The sequence below is a fragment of the Halyomorpha halys genome, unplaced genomic scaffold, assembly GCF_000696795.3.
Source record: "Halyomorpha halys isolate HHAL.00 unplaced genomic scaffold, Hhal_1.1 Scaffold16.1, whole genome shotgun sequence".
In the NCBI taxonomy this organism is placed as follows: Eukaryota; Metazoa; Arthropoda; class Insecta; order Hemiptera; family Pentatomidae; genus Halyomorpha; species Halyomorpha halys.
In genome coordinates, this window is record NW_027116375.1 from 285,367 (window position 1) to 305,354 (window position 19,988).

The window sequence follows — 19,988 nt, forward strand, 5'->3', positions numbered from 1 at the left end:
TGATTTGTATTTTTTTTTTCTTTTTACATCTCTTTATTTGTATTTTCTTTAATATTTCTTCTCTTATCTATCTGTTACTATTACCCTTTTCATTTATTATTTACAACCTTTAATGTTCCATTATTTTTCTTAATATATCTTACTTTTTTATATTTTATACCCCTGTTATTTTACACTTATGTTTTTTTCTGTTGTTTTTTTCCTTTTTGTAACTATAGTGTTTGTATCTTTTTTAGCCCTGACGAAGCCCTGCAACGTGGGGCGAAACGTTGGCTCAATAAAATAGTATAATTATCTACTATTTGAGTTTTTTTTTTACTGCACCCGGACCATATTCCATTCGTTTATTGTTAACAAATGTTTGCTTAGCTTCGTCAGGGCTGTCAGATTGAAATAGTATTTCCTTAACTTATTTATAAAATTATTTCTTTTTAATTTTCTATTCATTGAAGTATTTCTTTCAACTGACTTTTTCTTCCTAGATTTGTATACTTTATATATATATATTTTAATTTGTGTTTCTTTGTATAAACTGATTTACTACATTGACTATTATACGTCCTTGGTTTGACTCCACATTGCTATCTGATAATAAATTTGTTTAAGGGATTGAAAATAATCTAATATATTGTGTAGATATCCAATCATGGATTGCTACGCTGTGTAATGTAGCAACCCAATGTATTTGAGCAGCATGGCTGAATAAAGCATTTCTCTCTCAGCTATGCCAAGCCCTGCAAAGTGGGTCGAAATGTTGCTTAACAATAAATAGTTTTCTTTAGTATTTTGATACTTTTATTGGCAGCAACCCGGACTATCTTCCTTCCATGTACTTCAAACAGTCAACTACCTTCTTCCAATAGAAGTATTTTAGATCATTGTGGATTTAACTATAGCAAACTTTCAAGTGTTGTTAATTGCCCTTAAAATTTTAGTGGTATTATGGACCTAACAAAAAGTTTAGATGCCAAATTTTCAGTTTAACACAAATTAAAATCTTAAAATTTCAGCCATCCCAAGGACAACAGCTTTTCTTATACGTTCATTTTTAACAATTTTAATTTGATGTTGGGCTTACCTGTAAACATCCTGATGAAGGCCTGAAATTCTGGTCTGTTATGATGCTCAGTGTGGTCCATGACAATAATTATTATTACAGAGTAATTTCGGTAATCTGAGCTAATTGCTGTGGGGAGGAAGGGGTTGGATTATAGAAAGTATATGGAAAAATATCTCTCACTCTCCCTCTCCCTCCTTTTCAACATTTGTGAATATACTGTCATTTACTTTTTTTTTTTTAATAGCATTAATTGCTGAAACTACCCAATGGAACGGTATTGTAATCTCTCCACTCGACAAAGCTTATGAAAAGCCACCCGAGACTAAGCCAGGCGAAGCAGAAGATATGGAATCAGAAGCTGCTGAAGAGATGGAAACAGCAGATCCTTAATGTAACTTTTTTTTAAAATAATCACTTGTACTTGTTTGTTATAGGACATTTTATAAATGTTCTAAAACAAAAGCATATCGTAAATATACCATTTGTCAAATGTATGTTATATATATAGAAGATTATTTGTGTGAAATTTTTTTTCTTTTTTATAATCTAATTTATGATTTTCTACTTTGTAAGTATTTTATCTTCCATCATCATTACTACCTGATTTGATTTCTGTATCTCGATTATTAAAGGTAATATTTATGTTACTTTTGTTGTAAATGGACATATAAAATGATGAATGAATTATATTTAAAATTATGACTGTGTTAAGTACCAATGACTTTTATTGTAAATGTGGTTATATGATATTAAAGAGATAAAATTTTACAGGCTAAGTTGTTTCATTGTAGTAATATTTCAAGTATGTTCTCCTAATTTGTAGCCAACAATTCTAAATCCTGATTTCTCTCTATACTGTCTAAAAAAAAAAAAAAAAATTATGGCAATCTTGGAATTGGCTGACAAAGTCAAACTTCTGAAAATGAGGTAATGTATTAATGTTGATATTTTAGTTTTCAAATGCTTTAATTGAATCCCATATCACAACCCTCGAAGAATTGTGCCATTATTGGAAGATCAAAATAAATTCCATCAAATCACCTTTATCATTCAACGTATACCTACTGACTGCCCTACAGTATCCTTTAATAATGTTGCTCTTACCGCTGGAGAACAGATCCACTACACCTTGGACTATATCTGAACAAGCGACGAGCCTGGAATCCTCACATAAGACTGAAATGGCAGGAAACTGCACTTCGATTTCATCTATTACAGCATTTACTAGACAAACGGTCTAAAATTCTGATTCATTACAAAAGATTGATCTCCATGACAGTTATAAGATCTACAGACATACGGAGTTGAGCTTTGGAGCTCCACTTAACCTTCAAATTCCTCTCGTATCCAATCCTTACAATCCAAAATCCTTCGTAAAGTCCTCAATGCTCCTTACTTTGTCGCAAATAAAATCATACATAAAGACTTCAATGTTGCATATGTAACTGATCTAGCCCAAACCAGATACCATTCCCTCCTTTATAAACTCCCAAACCACCCAAACCCACTAGTTTCTAACCTAACTTCCTCTTCCATTCCTGAAAATCTTCCAAGGCGCCTGAAAAGAAGATCTCGTGGTCATCTTCTTTTCAGGTGCCTTGGAAAATTATCAGGGATAGAAGTGAAAGCAAGGTAAGAAGAAACTAATGGGTTTGGGTGGTTAGGACATTAAGGTCTTTATGCATGATTTTATTTGTGACAAAGTAAGGAGCATCGAGGATTTTTGTTTGTAAAGATTGGATGCGAGAAGTAATCAAAGGTTTAGTGGAGTCCTAAAGCTGAACTCACAGATGGCCATGAGACCTGCTAATGTAAAAACATCATTAGAGTGCTACCAATGGGTAGTAGTTTCTCTACACACCTGTATTACTCCATTATAAACTAAAGTCAAATTAACTGGATGTATGTATATGAATGTACAGTTGTAAATAGCAATTAAATAAAAAAGTTTTCAAATGTTCAAAAACTCTTTAATTTAATTTCTGGAACTATTTTTTCCACTTATCGCCTCTATTAATGTAACATCTTTAACAAAAACTTTAATGTTAACCAACGTTTGTTTTAGTGATCCTTTATATTTAATCAATGAATAAGGGAAAAAAAACATTAATTCTTATAATAAACATTTATTATTCATTTCTGTAACATTTCCACAAGACTATAAAAATAAAATTATATCACAACAAAAATAAAATTTAAAATAGAACATAAATTAATAACATGTAAATAAAATTATTTTCATTAACAGATGATATTAGCAATCGTTATCACTTTTTTAACATAACATCTATAAATCTCAAAAATAAAAACAGATATTAAAGGTGAAAACATAACTAATATAAATTGAAATAAAAGAAACTTACATTTAATTTTGATTTTAATCCACAAAATCTTGACGATCATTCTATAAACATTGTATCATTATACACAGATATTTTACTACAACAAATGCACATGTATAGATAAATTTCAAGAATTTACAACAACAATATCTGTTCTTATATATCTTTAAAAATTTAAATAAAATGTATATGATACTAGATTCTGAATGTGACTAACCCTCAATAACTTCTTGTGAAAAAGTCTAAAAAATTTTACTTTTCATGTCCAAGGAAAGAACTACAATTAAATTCTACAACTTGAAGAATTGGGTACAGGCCTAAATGATTCAAAATGTTATCTCGATTATTATATGTTTATTTTGTCGCTAAACTATACTACATTAAAGACAGCCTCCATTAACTTTACTCAAAATATTTTAACTTTTCATAACTTAGAAGAAGAGGTATAATGGAAAAGTGAAGCCCAAAATACAGGCCTTATGGGTAAGTAGTATGGACCAATCACAAGCTGCCTTCTGTCCCGGTAACATAGTTCTTGAGTTATTCTAACCTTTTTCAATAATTTTCATGATTAAAGCACAAATTCCTCAGGAACAGCTCAATTTTCATTTTTGATGTACCAAATTACTGAAAAAAGGATTTAATAAATTTTATATTTGCAATTAAAAGAGGTAGGTGTGGTCAACTCCACTCTTTTAGACTTCACTCTTTGAAGGATAATACAGCATGCCATACCACAGCTTCACAACTCTAACTGATTAATCATTTCTTGAGTTATCGAGAGTTGAACATAAATCGATTATTGTTAAAAGGTAGAAGTACAAACATAAAACTTAGTAAAGGATGTTATATTAATGACATTTGAATCTGCAAGAAGTTACTAGCATAATATTTGAATACTACATCGTTATACACTCAATTGATTAAAAATTGCATTAAATTGATTTATCTAACATCGAACTATACTATCAAAGTAATGTGCATTGCTGGTTATTAAGAGGCTACAATTTAACGAACATTTTAACTAATTCTACAAGTTTTTATAATTTTTTAATACAGAAGAATAAAAAACAAATTACAGGTGATTAAAAAAAAATCTAGAATGCCTTATCATCTAAAAAAGCCATCTGCTTATTTTCAAACATTGTTGGTTTCGAGAGCGATGGTTCTGGTACCCCTCATTTCCATAATGAGTATCACTAAAAATACTTGTTTCATTTCAATTATAAGTAAAATTAACGATTATAAAAAGCAAGCAATAATTGCCTATGTAAAAATATATATAACCGAAGGGGCAAACGTGGGAGTAATACATCTCATAATCTTTCACCATTGTTCATAATTATGCTATAGTATATATTTATAACCTTAATTACTACTTCTTAAATTCTAATACTTACTAATAAAACATGAATATTAACTTACAGAATGTACACATATGAAAATGTTAAACAAGAAATACGACCACATTAACTACTTTACAATTTCTATAAAACAGAAAAATTAAATAAATAAAAAATTAAATCAACGCACACAACATTTACTACTGTCCCGAATTCCTACATATTTTGTAGGATATTCAAGACTTCACTACTCTTGTTTGCCCCAATTCTGTGACTCCTTAGTTAAAAAACTAACTTAAAATTACATCTTAGGTCTATTTAAAACTAACGTTAGTCGCTGGGAGGAGCAAACATGTTGGTACTCATCATTGAAGCTTATACATTTGTATAAATCGCTTGTGTAAAGAAATTACACAATAATAAGAGTGATAATAATATAACGTGGATAATATTAATAATCTACTACAGAATTATATACAAAATAATGATTAATTAATTAATTTACATTAAGTAAGTTAAGTAAGCAATGCTTAATTAAAATACTTTAAGTAATTTATTAGTTAATTTATATTAAGTAAATTAATTAATATAGTTTGAAGTAAACAATGGTTAGTTAATGTACAATAAGTAATTTTATTAATTAATTTTCTTTAAGTAAATAATTATTAATTAATACATCTAAGTAAATAATTATTAATTAATTTACTTAGTATTAATATGTTTTCTCATTCCTTTACAATTTGAGGAAATGAGAGAACACTACAGTTTCATACCCCGTTCCGCTTTAAAATACATCTAACCTATCATATATCATTATATCGAATGACCGCCTATGTAATTTTGTCATTTAGAGGAGCAAACAAATTGGTCACATACATCGTAATTAACAAACCTTATTTAGTTACCCTTAAACTTTAATACCTACAGTTTTATCACATAATAGATCACACATTAACAAAAAAAATTAAATACAGCCTCTCTTATACACTCAAAGTATATAGCAACACTAACACTACATAAATATTTACAGCAGAAAAACCTAAGAGAGAATAAAGTGGAGTTATCAATAAAATATTTTCAGCAATATTTTTCAAATTGCATTCATTTTATTTTTATGAACTTAATTGATATAGTTAAATAACAAACACTTTTAGAAATAAAATATAACTAATTCATTTAGGACCTGTTTCTTGTTAATATTCTATAATCTTCTCACATTTTTTCATAATTCATAAAACTAATCCATATGATAAAAGCCATCTGTCTTTGTATTCGTCATCTATGTGATATTACAGGGATTGTATAGTCCATTATCTTATTTCTATGTTTTATCAACAGAAAATTTATGATTAATTATTGCTGGTACTGTACGTCCCCTGCTGTGTCCTTTTATACATTATGTCAATAGAAAATTGATGATTAAATTAAGCTAAAACAATGACACAAAAAAATGGGAGGATAAATAAATAATAAAATAAAGGACATATAAATAAATATTATGTTGAGAGAGAGGAGGGAGGGGATAGAAAAAAATAAAAGAGGATGACTAAAACTCGGAAAATATAAAAAGCCTAAAATTCCTGGATGGGAATCCCCAAGTAACACTAATAAGCAAGAAGCTAGATTAGAAAAACACATATATAATTATTTAATTTTCTTTATCCTGATAAATGAAGGGCCTATCAGAAAATAAATCAAACCCGATAAATAAGATAGAAATATTATCCTTTTCATTAATATAATGCAGTCAAATAAAATTACTCAATAATATAAACCGATTTCTATTGTCGTTATCACACCATTGAAATATAACTCCACATTATCCTCAAAACTAGCAATATTTAAATAATTAACACACAACATATACTACTGTTCCGAATTCCTACATCGTCGGCAGGATATTCAGAACTACACTACTTTGTGTTTGCCCCACTTTGATGACCTTTGGAATAAGTCCAAACTATATTTAACTTAAAACTAAGATTTACTTTATATAACCATGCTAAGCAGAATCGCTATGACGACTTCTGCAGCATGGATTAATAAATAGTATGGCGTACCCACCTAGCACTTGCCATTTGCAAGTGCTTGAACATTTTAACTAAACTATCAACGTATTTAAAATTTTCAATAAAAATTCTATTCTAAAAGATATGTACACATAGTAGAGGAAAGCTGATAGTGTTTTTGTTTTTTTAATAATAGATATATACTATGTTTAAAAACAAGAAGATGGTTAGTAAAATAAAATAAAATAAATTATTTTACAGTTGTATCTTATTTTCTTTAACGCTAATGAATGCCTAAAATTTAAGAAATTTCAGCATACACTAATGCAGTGTATTATTATACTTTCTATGTGATTCTTTCAAGACCGTAATACTAACCATCTTCTTGATTTTCATATTTTTAACATTTAAAAGATTAAATAACTTTTATTTAAAATAAACGATATGTTAAAGATACTTAAATAGATCACCTAATTTTAGGTTAATCTTTTTCGGTAGTTTACTATTACAGTAACCGATCTATTCAAAAATTGATATTTCCCGGCAAATGCCCAAGTGATTTTGTGCAACCACTAGAGTAAAAAATAAAAAACAAAAATAATCTTACTTCTAAATTGTTTAAATATACTTAAACTATATCTTACAATATTCTGAGGAAAACAGATACACCAAAATAGAAACGTTCGAGATTCAAACACTCAAGCCATTCATTCAAAGAATTCATACCAAGAGAAATAAAGTTTTAAGGTATTCAATAGATTCCTCTTAAAACCTATGGCTTAAAATAATAAATCTTAAAACTAATTTTAATTATTAAAGAAGTATTAACTACTACTGGAAATTTAGATAAGTTTTCTTCACATTTATTAATAGCATTTCAATCTTCGGTTCAAATGACTAGTATAATTTAATTCGTAGATCAATATTTTTGAATGCTTCTTATAAGAATGGCCCAACAAAAGGCTCTACATTTGACTAAGTTTTGATTAGAAATGTTCACATAGTTAATGCAATAGAACAAGTACGTTAGGAGGATGCAAAATGCTATTAATATTGATTTTTGTTTTTTTTAAATCTAGGTTTTAACTTTAAACAAGACCACAAATGGCTTCTGTATTGAGTTGTTTAACCTACATATTAAGTTACAATATAATAAATTACATTTATACATATCTTACTGCACAAGAATCTGATATTGATAAATAACAGTATGACACACCAAGTATCTGCTACAAACCATTATGGGATACATACATATGAATATTAATTAAATTTTCTGATATTGTAACTTTTGATATTCATTGTTGATACAGAATACTGAATGCTATCTTATTTTATTAAACACAAATATATAACCTTATCCTTATTACCAGCAGTAATCCCTACTATAAAAACTTAATTTATCTTCTTAACTAATGGCAGTGAAATTCTTAATAACTATAATTCCAATTGGATGCATCTTTGATTTTAAAAAAAAAATCTAGTAAAAAGTAAAATTTCATTTCTATAAACAAAGAAAATAACAATTCACAAGAAATGGGTGACAATTTTCTTTTAAATAAGAAATCTCATAATAGAAAAAACCGTAGGTATATGAAACTTGGAATTCGGTTGAAGATCTTAATGATATTCATATACTCCAAATCAGCAAATAAAACAATTATTTATGTTTCTGGATTTGAAAAAAATATTATTTTTCTCAGATTAAAGTAAAAAGTAAAGGATTAGGTTACTAGTTCATAAAACAATCTCCAACAGTGAGAAATTCAAAACCAACTTTTAATATTATTACTACTGATTTAACATCATCACAGATATCTACTTTTGCTCGCTCCAAAGAGAAAAACACTCGCCAATGGATCATTTCCATTGGATATCAGGCTAATACTAACCTGTACAATAATGTATAAGTGATTTCAATTTGAATTAACTCCAACCATTGGAGTTTGTTTAGTGAACAAGTACAAAATTTAGATTAAACTTAAAGAAACTAAATTCTTATGCAAAAATATTACATGCAGGGATCATATTGTGGTGAAACATCAATATTGTAACAGGCAGCATGTGAACTGAAGTCTTTCGAAACAGGAACCCTAAATAACTTACCCTGCGGCATACAAACACAAACTTTATATTGGGTTGTTAAAAAAGTTGATCGACTCCTGACAATCGGAATTTTAGTAACATCAATACTGACTCCTTCCTTTCCACTTAACATAATGCTTCCATTTATACTTTTTAAATAAACTTGTTGGTCAGCAGTCCAAAATATTTCTTTACCTTCTATGTTAGTACCTTCGCTTCCACTAAGTTTAGTATACATATCTGATCTTAGAACCAATTTTTCCTCTAGTGAACTTGTAATATGACCTGTACTCACCAATTTGGCTTCAAGATTTTTCGACGCACCAGCTATATTAGGGGAATTAGTAGAAAAAGACTCACCAACATTAAAAGATTTCACACCTCTCACATGTGTCCCATTTTGTTCTATTTTAAATGTATTTTTAATTTTTCCTTTATTGTCTTCAACTTCAAAAATAACAGCACCCTTTCTTCCAGTTATCTCAAAAGGTGAATTGTCGAAACCTTTTATTTGGCCATCCGGTTTAAAAAGCTTTTCGAAAATTGTTTCACCATAAAACTTTATCATACCATGATCTGGAATAAATTCCAAACTTTCCATTCCTTGACCAAGATGTAAAACGCGAAATATTACTATTGTTAATATCATGTTTCCCCAAGCTAATATGCAAAGTACAACAACTAATGCCCAGAATGCATAAATTTTATGTCCTGATGTACTGGAGGCTGAAAAGGGGCAATCTCGATGAACTCTGAAGAAAATAAAAAAACATTATTAATACATTTAATTACATCAGTATACACAATGATACATAGGTTAATGAAAAGTTAAATTACCCTTGTTTTTTAAGAGTCATTTTTGAAGGCCGGGAGTTCAAGCCAAGTCTCAAACCAAATAGATTAGAATGGTTCTCCATGTTTCTATAAATAGAACTTTATTGTTCCCTAAAAGTAATAAAATTAAATACGCTATTTACCATAATGAGAATCAATGTATTTAAAATTAAGATACCTTATATTAGAAACATTTCAACCACCCATCATAAGTGTCAAAGACCTCAGAATTTCAACCCATTTCTGCAGGACCCAGAAGTATTGATTTATCGCAATTCTGACAAGCCCTGATATCACTCGGCGCGACGAGAATAACCGAACATACCCGAACGTGTAGTAATCGAAAATACTCATGAACTAGTCTTAACTTTTTTTTATTTTGTTATTTATTTTCATCTACTATAGTCTGGAGGCATAAAGTAAGAGTTGAACTAGTAAATAAAGTTACAAAAAAATATATAAGTACACAATAAAAAATCAAAAACAAATTAAGAATGTAGGAAGATAGTCCGAGTGGCGATCAATAAAGGTATCAAAATAGTAAAAGAAAACTATGTATTGTTAACCAACGTTTCGCCCCACTTCGCATGGCTTCGTCAGGGCTAAATGAAAAAACAAGATACAAACATTATAGAATTGACAAAACATTAAAATAAAAAAACATTTCAAAACAATTTTTATGTTTATAAAGTGTATAAAAAAAAATTATAACATTATAAGGAAGTATACATGTTGGTGGATTGGAAATAAGTCACTAATTAATATAACCAGGTATGATAAAAGTTCTAAATACAGATCTAGACTAATAAAGTGTGGGAGAATACTCATTAAAAATAGTTATAACTATGGTAAAGAGTTAGGTGTAAAAGGTAGAACAAATAGGTTAAGTAAATATGACATAGGTGAGGTATAGTAATATGTAAAAGGGAGTTATTAAAAAAATTAATAAAAATAAACAATAAAGATTTTTTACATAAAAAAATCAATAAAAAACCAAAGAAACGTTGGTTAACAATAAATGGTTTTCTTTTACTATTTTGAAACCTTTATTAACCGCTACCCGGACTATCTTCCTAGATTCTACTTCATACGGTCTATGAAGACGGTATAATCTTCTTCCTCTAAAAATTAGGAAGGAAAATTATAAAAGGAAGGAGGTCCGAATGCGGTAAAAAAAAATTCAAATAGTAATTAAGATATTTATTATTGTGAGCCAACGTTTCACCCCACTTTGCAAGGCTAAAAAAAAGATACCAACTAAAATAAGAGAATATTTTAGTTGTTTGTATCTTTTGAATATTCAGTCTCTACTAATAAACTAAATTAAAATATAACTTAAACTTAACATAAATAATGTAAACATAACATAAATATAATGTCTAACATAAAAAACAATCACTGCATTCCTCTCTCTACTAAACACAGTCTAAAGTAAAGAAAGATCTACCAAGAACCTGATGTAATCTTCCCAATTTTTTCTTGGCCTACCTCTGTTTATTTGTCGGGTCAATAATGATTGCCTGTTTAGGAGGAAAAACTAGTTAATATAATTCAGAACAGTTAAGGACAAAATGGTCTTAAGCATCTAATGCTCCTTTTCCCTTAATTTATCTATTCTTTAATTCCATTATCCTAGTGTAAAAGGGGACAGATATGGGTGACCTTCTGTATTTCTTTTTTTTTTAACTATAAAATGGTATTTATTTGCATAACTGGTAGGAAGTGCGATCAGTGTTGCAGTATTAAGTATAATCAATTTTTATAAAAGGCAGAGGGTCCGGGAAACAATCATTGAAAAACTCAAACAGTAATTAAACTATTTAATGTAAGCCAACTTTTCGCCCCACATTTCAGGGCTTCATCAGGGCTAAAAAAGATACAAACACTATAATTAGGTAACAAAGTAAGACAATAGATAATATGAAAAAAAAATTTAGTGTTTGTATCTTTTTAGGCCTGGTGAAGCCCTACAAGTTTAATCACTATTAAAGGTTTTTTTTTACCGCACACGGACCAATACCAAGATACCAGCTAAAATATTACTAACTACAAAAAAAAAAAAAAAAGCAGCTTAATGTGAATTTCAAATATATTAAGATAATAAAATAATACTATTTGAAATATAACTTACTAAAAAAATAATCTACGAACACTTCTTTTAGAAGAAATTAAGGAACTTAAAAATACGAAGAAAAATAAACAGTCAATAAATTACTGATAAGTAACATATTTTATAACGGAAAAAAAATAAAATAATAATAACAACTGAAAATTCTTTGATGAATTAAAAGTAAATCGAAACATTTTAAAAAAGACTGAATTATGTAAGCTTTTAATAACTAAAAGCTAGAGACAAAAAAAATATAAATTATATGATAAAATACGTAACTAATAATATATACCGATAGATAAATATAGTTAGGATAATAAAATGAATATAATGTAGGTATAATAAATTAAATAGTTCATAACTATTTTTGTTCTTTTTTTACCGCAACCCTGACCACGTTCTTCATATTTTTAATAGCTTAAAGTATCTTGGTTTTATTATTTTATTCCAAACAAACAAACGATCAAATAAACATCAAGAATCCTTTTACTAACTATAGTCACAATTCATTACACATCTTTCGACGATCAATGAGATTCATTATGATTAATATTTGTCCCAAGTTTTATTTTTATTTTTTGAATATTATAAATAATTCGTATCTCTAAAACGTATTTGGTTTACAGATAAATCGGTTTAATGCCCTCCTCAATTTCATCATAAAATCGATTAGAAACATCAATAATTCCTCACTCTGTCTTCAGACATACTATCATCGGAACACTACTATTCAACTACTAAAATATTGATGTCTGACTACGTGGTGAAAAAACAAATCGTTTTTTCTAGACATTCAACCTTCCTCGTAAAAATTATTCTTGTGGTCTAGGAGACGGTGTATTCGCATATTTACTGATGTGGATATTAATCCGGATTTTAATCCGCCGTATAGGTTCACCTCCTTAGAAGGCAGTGGTATATAATACACATTCGTGGAATTAGTAAATTCTATTTTTGGTTTAATTAAAAAAATATAAGTGAAAAAAAGTGGTGTGTTTAGAATATAATAGATAAAAATAATTGACAAAAACAGTAACAAATATGCATAAAAAAGTTATATATATATATAAAAGTAATAAAGATTAAAATATATATAATAAACAATTATTTCAAATTAGTCACTGGCGTAGCGTACTGCTCTACTCTGGTGAAAATCTTGGACGAGGTTCTTTCGCATCATCCAGCGGTGGGAGGAAATTTTTGATATTTCTCAAATTTTATCACTACGTTTGTGAATAACGGCTTAATCGAAGCTTGAAGCTGAATGAACAAATTATATATCTTAATTCCTAGACATCCACATAGTAATATATCTACTGGAAGATCGCTGATTGACTGTGCGCAGTAATACTAGAACTATTATTTGACCGCATCCGGACCATATTCCATTTAGTAATATATAACCTTTGATGTTCAAGTTTTTGTTTCTTCTTCATCGACATTATCATTGTTATTTCTATAACTTTTAGCGTACTCAGAAATATTTATAAGGGTAACAAATGGAACCTTTTGAATCTGAGACCTCTAGAGCCTCGGAGTCTTGGGCAAGTTGTCCTCTTCACTCTTTGGCCTCTGATTGATTTAGAAATTTTAAAATATAAATTCTATAATATACCTTTAATTCGTTATTAGTAAATAAAAAACAAAACCTTATACATACGCATTAATCAAATAATAAATTTATTATAGTAATGTGAACAATGTTGATCGTAGATAAATATAAGAATGAGGTGTTGATAGTATACCGTAGATTAATGGTTGGAGAAGTTTGTCGGGGGGTGCGGTCAGCAAAGAACAACATAAATAAACAAAACCATATTTCGACCTGAGGTTGCTGACCGCACCCCCCGACAAACTTCTCCAACCATAAATATAAGAAGTCGATCAGAGGACGGGAGCAATGGACCGAAATAAAATTTGCGCGAATAGTTTTTAGTACTTTACTAAGAAATTATTTATAATAGAATCTAACTCTTTATATCAATAAAGGTTCTTTATTTTTTAAAATGATCTTCTAAAAATTCATACTTCAATGTCATCTAATGGTAACAATGATAAAAGTGTAGGTTATAGTGACTCAGGTCAGGTTATTACACTTTTGCTTGGTAATCATGGGTTCTGAGAGATACAGTTTTTCTTTGACTACATTTAGGTAATTTAAGTTTAAACTATTGTTTACTATTTTATATCAGTATTTTTATTCGATTATGGGATGTAACCTAGCTTTTTTATTTTCTGGAATTAAGTTTTTGATTATTTTTTGTGTTTCTCTTGTTTAATGCTTATGCATTTCATATATGATAATAGATTAAATGGTTATAGATTTGATATTGTAATATTGTAATTGAGGGGGTCAAATACTAATGGAGCTTAATAAGTTACATTGTTTACCATCCTCTAACAAAATTTTCTACATTGTACTCTACTTGTTTTTTTTTGTATGATGAACTGTTTCTAATGGAGATGATTCAATATTTCTTTTTTACTAATTTGACATTTTCTTGTGACCTTTATCGTTAAGGACTTGATATTATGCTTATCAGATGATTTTTATTTTTATAGTCCTTCTGGAAAATTAGTTCAAATTGAGTATGCCCTTGCCGCTGTTGCAGCTGGAGCTCCATCAATTGGTATCAGAGGTATGCTGTTAATAACATGATCTAATTATTAATATTTTTTTGATTTTTCGTAAATGTTATGGTTCTGGTTCGGAACTGTCGCTTGGCATGGTGAGTGGGTGTGTATTCACTTATACATAATAAGAAAATGGTTAACTATTGTTGTCAGCTTTAAACACTTGCAAATTCACATCCATGCATGGTGTATCAAACAGAATACAGCCATAAACATTGAGAAGTCAGTGCAGATAACTTTTACACTCTGTCATGGTCTATGAACTTCTGTTTTTCCTGAATAAAGTTTTACCTGGACTGATACAGTGAAATACCTTGGATTGACTCTGAACAAATGACTTACCTGGACCTCCCACATCAAAATAACAAACGTTAAACTTTCAACTTAAATATTTCATTTCATCTTTTTAATAAACGATGAAAATTACCACTCTCGGAAAAACTAAAGATGTATGCACCTTCTTAGACCAATTTGGATTACGGTTCACAAATTTATGTAAGTGCCATAAAAAACTAACTTACTGAAACTGGAGAAATTTCAATCCAAAGTACTAAGACTGATCAGTTCCGCTCCCATTGCATCAGTAATAAGAACTTACACAAAGACTTACTCTACGTACAATCCATTTAATTCAAGGACTATCAACACGAGACTTACTGTATACGATGACATTTACATAGGAGACATAAATTGATGTTCAATTTCAATGGAGAGGTATCATCAGAGGGCCTTAACCTTCATGTCTTCATAATACTGTTTTTTTTATTGAACATCTCATTCGCTGGCTGTAACATATTATTTACAGTTGTGAATAAAATAATTAAAGTAAAAAAAAAAGTTTTTAAGAAATATTCATATTGTAGTGAACTCTTTTAATATTATACTTGTCAGCTTACTATTATTGTCATTTTTTAACATATTTTCAGTCACTGCAGATGTAATATAACTGTTATGGATTTAACTTATGAATGGACATATCGCTGCTTTTCATGAATAGTGTCACAGACTGTATAGGAGAAGCATATTAATTGCTTTTAAAATACATTTTTTCAAATATATAAGAAGATGGTCAGAGTTGTGGTCAAAAGTGAAACACAAATAGTTTACAACTATTTTTTGTATATTTTATTATTATTATTTACTTATTTTTTTATATTTTATTGTTTCACTTTTGACCGCAACCCTGACCATCTTATATATCAATTTTTATGGTCAACTATATATACATATATACATTTTTTCAAATATCGATGTCAAACTTTATTCTATTCATCTAATTTTTTTGTGTTATTTAAAATTTTTGTGTCTCTTAAAACTAAATTTATTAAATTAATACTTTGTGCTATATCTTTATCAATTTTTCAAGATAAGCCAGTTTTTAAAAGGGAACATCTTTGAACTAATCTAAAAGTATACTTTTTTTCACGATAATTATGTATTAATTGAATTTTCTCTTTCTGAAAAATTATTTTCTATTACAATATATTTTTATTGTATATTATTACCATATAGTTTCATTCAATATTGTTATTTACCTCTAAAAACTTAATAGATATAATAAGTTGATTCAAATATTCCTTGATTCATCCAGTTTGTGAATAAAATTAATGATTTATGTTCAATTTTAATTAAATATATTAATTTATATCAAACTTCTAATTGTGTTTAATTAATCTGTATATGTCTCCAAATCTAGAGATAGTGAAGCATTGCTTGGTCTGTTAGTTTTTATATAATTTTAACATTTTTTTTAGATTTTATAGTCTCGCCATAGTCCACTTTCATGTCATCTTATACTCTTACACTGTTTACAATATTTTTAGTTTTTTTTATCTTGTTTTTAGCCCTGATGAAGCCCTACAAAATGGGGCAAAACGCTGGTGTTTAATAAATAATTTCTTAGACCGCTCACACACCATTGACACACACTCTTCCTTGATTCATTACAAATGGTCTATTAATGATCTTCCAATTTAATCTGTATACTTTTAATAAATCAGTCCATATAAACAATGAATTAATAAAATTGTTAAACTTGGTTTAATATAGATAGAGAGGATAATGAATAAGGCTCAAGTTTTCTTTATTAATATTTTTCTTATTCCTATTTTGTTTATTGCAGCGTCCAATGGAGTTGTATTGGCTACTGAAAACAAATACAAATCAATTTTATATGAAGAGCATACTATTCAAAAAGTAGAGATGATAACTAAACACATAGGAATGGTCTACAGCGGTAAGTATAGAATGAATATTATTTTGTCCTAGCCCACTCTAGATATGTTCAATATAATTATATTTTTAATTATTGTTTTATTAATTATTTATTATTATTTTAGGAATGGGACCTGATTATCGGCTACTTGTCAAGAGAGCGAGAAAGATGGCACAACAATATCAGCTAGTTTATGGCGAGCCTATTCCTACCGCACAGCTTGTTCAACGAGTAGCTATGGTTATGCAGGAGTACACTCAGTCAGGGTTTGTGTTTTAGAATTTTTTTAAATTTTAAATATTTTTTTTTATAGTTGGATCTAAATCTGTTATCTATAACTTCTCAAAATCTAACTTACAGTTATTGGCAGATGTACTGGCTAAACTGTTTAAATTGCAGGAAATGTCGCTAGAGCGCAGGTTGACAAAAGACGTTAGATATAGAGAAGATCTAACGGGCAAAAAAAGATCGTTAAGATAAAATAGTTATTAAGAAATAAAATAAAAATAAAAGTAACAGTTAAGGAGTAAAACATATAAAAATTGTAAAATGTAAAAATATGAGAGCCCAAAAGGTAATAAAATGTATAAATATATAGGGTTAAATAAGTGATGATCGAGACATGAAAATGAAAAATACTAGTATACGGAAGGTGGCTGTTGAAATAGGGGGAAAAACTTACGATAATTAAGGAATCATTTAAAAGGAAAAAAAAATTCGTCTTATCATTTCATTTATATGTATAAACTTAATAGAGAATGGTTCAAATCTTTGTCCGAAATAAAATTTTAAAATACCGGATAAATTAATATTTTTTTAACTTGATTTATTTGGAGGTTTTATTTCTTCTTTTTGGTGGCCATTATTCATATAATCAGTCATAACTCCTCTGACAATAGCGAAGTATTGCCGGATTAACAATTTAGTTAATAAATTCATATAGATATATCCTTAACAATAAATAAATAAATATACAGATACTTCATTTTACTAATATCATTAAGAAAATTTCAAACCAAATTTAGTAAAAATAAATTAAGTCCAAAATAAATTTAATCAAGTTACCGTGTTCATATCATTAATTCATGTTTATATCCTCATTAAAATAGATTATTATTATAAAAGAAATAGAATAAAACTCTTAAAATCATCATAATAATAAAACTCATCCTAACAAAATGGGTTAAGTGTGGTCTTTGGGGACAATGGCTAAAGTAAATACACAGCCTGAGAATTCACTCCTGATCTGTGTTAGTTGTCTTAACTCCTTTAATTGTTTAATGAGATTCCTCTTGCGATAAAACATTTATAATCAAAATAAGTAAATAAATAAATAACTTTTATATTTATTTATTTTTAATTTTCAGAGGTGTGAGGCCTTTTGGAGTTTCTTTACTCATCTCCGGCTGGGATGGGGATAAACCATCCCTCTTCCAGTGTGATCCATCAGGAGCATACTTCGCCTGGAAAGCTACCGCAATGGGAAAAAACTTTGTCACTGGCAAAACATTCTTAGAAAAGAGGTAAAATATATTTATATCTGATTAGCTAATTATGATTACAGTGAAACTTTCATATAACCGACAACCACAGGGAGGATTATTTTGTCCATTATATGAAAATTTCTGTTAAGGGAGTTAATGTTTAATAAAATAATAGGATTATTTATACATCACCTCTTAAGCTGACTTGTAAATAAAAAAAAAAAGGAAAGATTTCAAAGCATTATTGTTTAAATAAAATAAATTATATCCAATTAAGCTCGAATATTCTTTATTAATTTTTTAAAACTTCAACATTTCAGCCAACCTGGCAATCAAGGCAAATCTTAACTACAAACTCGCACCTAATAAAATATTCGATCTTAACTGATTAGCTTAATTTTAATTGTAATTTTTATTAAACATGAAAAGTGGTCTCAGCCATGCGAGGAGGCATATCAAAAAGATTGCTGAGAGCAAGGTTACTCTGGAGAAATACCAGAGGGATGGAACAATCAAAAATGTTCCTCAAAGGACCCTGCCCTTTATGGAACTGCCTTCTTAATATGGATAGGAGTATCTTAAGATGGGTGACAGGTCTATACACGGGACACTGTCAGCTAAACAAGCATCTCTATAAAATGAGACTGATAGAGTCCCCTATCAGCAGGTTCTGCAGGAAGGAGGAAGAGACTGCTTACATCATTTGCAAATGTGATGCAGTGGCAAGAACACAATTCCTCATCTTTGGTAATGATCGCATCTTGGATCCCAAACATTGCGAAATAGTGGATCCTTATACAGTGTCCAGATTTGCGAAGGCAATTGGCCTGTTTTCCGCAGTCTGTTTGGCAGAGGAGGGACGGCGTACAATAGGCCCTCTGTGGCCACGGTGCTTCTTGGCCGGAAAAAAAACATGAAAAGTTAGTTAAAATCGAAAATAAAGTGTATATCATCGCTTAAGCTGTGATACCTCGACAGTCCAAAAAATTCTTTACACTATATAAACAAATAAATCAACGCCTCCTAGAGACATTCTGAAAGAATTTCCAAAGCAAGAAAAACATTATATATATCCATCAAAACAATGGTTGAGACTAGATGACCCTAAAATAGTGCTTTAATATGTAATCTTATCATTTCTTAGAGAATAGTTGTATTGTTTAAATAAAATAAATTTTATCCAATCAAGCCTCAAAACACAATATTATTTTCTTATATAAATTGCTGATGATAGAGTGATAATAGTGTAAAGATAATTTGTAATTGAAAGTTTTAAAATTATATAAAAAGTGTCAAACAGGTTAATTTGACCAATCTTATTAGAGCTGTGCAGAATAGCCTGCAAGAAATTTTAATAGCTGGTTATGGGGTGAGAATTTATAGTTAAGATTGTCCTGAGGATGGCCAGATAGGCAGAAATATTGGACATTTAAAATATTATTGAAGAGTGTTTGAGACTTTATGTATATATATATTTATTATGCTTTTTAAATCATTCTTGAATTTTTGTTTTGGTGTTTGCATTATTGAAATTTAGTTGTTGTGTATTGCAGTATGCCTGTTGATAGGGCTATGGTTCCAAAACTTAGTATATATAGTGATTGTATTCAGCAGTGTTCTGGTTTCTAATTTTTCATAATATTTCTAGGTACAGTGAAACTTTAGAGTTGGATGATGCTGTACATACTGCAATTCTTACTCTTAAAGAAAACTTCGAAGGCCAAATGACTTCAGACAATATTGAGGTCGGTGTTTGCGATGCACAAGGATTCAGAGTTCTGGACCCGACCACAGTGAAGGATTATCTGGCCAATATTCCATAAGTCCATTATTAAAGTTTGATTTTATAATTAATAAAAGGTGGTTTCTGAA

The 19,988-nt window shown here is 29.0% G+C and overlaps 3 protein-coding genes across 4 annotated transcripts in view; 2 read left to right on the forward strand and 1 right to left on the reverse strand.

Moving 5' to 3' along the window:
* LOC106680286 (interleukin enhancer-binding factor 2 homolog) overlaps window positions 1-1,554 on the forward strand; it is a 17,163-nt gene extending 15,609 nt beyond the window's left edge. For both annotated transcript variants that reach the window (XM_014419874.2, XM_014419867.2), the window contains one exon: window positions 1,305-1,554. In XM_014419874.2, the coding sequence (XP_014275360.1) occupies window positions 1,305-1,450 (146 nt within the window). In that variant the 3' untranslated portion in view covers window positions 1,451-1,554. The remainder of the gene's footprint in view (window positions 1-1,304) is intronic.
* Window positions 1,555-3,346: 1,792 nt separating this feature from the next.
* Window positions 3,347-9,994, reverse strand: Scgbeta (sarcoglycan beta). Its single transcript, XM_014419833.2, has 3 exons — window positions 9,852-9,994; window positions 9,677-9,784; window positions 3,347-9,591 (listed from the first exon to the last, which is right to left on the reverse strand). Exons 2-3 carry the CDS (start codon window positions 9,754-9,756, stop codon window positions 8,766-8,768), a joined length of 906 nt encoding a protein of 301 aa, XP_014275319.1. The 5' UTR covers window positions 9,757-9,784; window positions 9,852-9,994; the 3' UTR covers window positions 3,347-8,765.
* Window positions 9,995-13,801: 3,807 nt separating this feature from the next.
* On the forward strand, window positions 13,802-19,988 carry Prosalpha2 (proteasome alpha2 subunit). Its single transcript, XM_014419675.3, has 6 exons — window positions 13,802-13,935; window positions 14,346-14,422; window positions 16,540-16,653; window positions 16,757-16,898; window positions 18,000-18,155; window positions 19,765-19,988. The coding sequence occupies exons 1-6, from the start codon at window positions 13,895-13,897 to the stop codon at window positions 19,937-19,939; spliced, it is 705 nt and encodes a 234-aa protein (XP_014275161.1). The 5' UTR covers window positions 13,802-13,894; the 3' UTR covers window positions 19,940-19,988.

Bases quoted from the DNA above. Each gene is read 5' to 3' on its own strand.
- Scgbeta (XM_014419833.2), bottom strand. From the start codon at position 9,756: ATGGAGAACCATTCTAATCTATTTGGTTTGAGACTTGGCTTGAACTCC. The intron at 9,592-9,676 runs GTAATTTAACTT...TATTTTCTTCAG, and splicing joins ATGACTCTTAAAAAACAAGG to AGTTCATCGAGATTGCCCCT.
- Prosalpha2 (XM_014419675.3), top strand. From the start codon at position 13,895: ATGGGTTCTGAGAGATACAGTTTTTCTTTGACTACATTTAG. The intron at 16,654-16,756 runs GTAAGTATAGAA...TTATTATTTTAG, and splicing joins CATAGGAATGGTCTACAGCG to GAATGGGACCTGATTATCGG. The intron at 18,156-19,764 runs GTAAAATATATT...TAATATTTCTAG, and splicing joins AAAACATTCTTAGAAAAGAG to GTACAGTGAAACTTTAGAGT.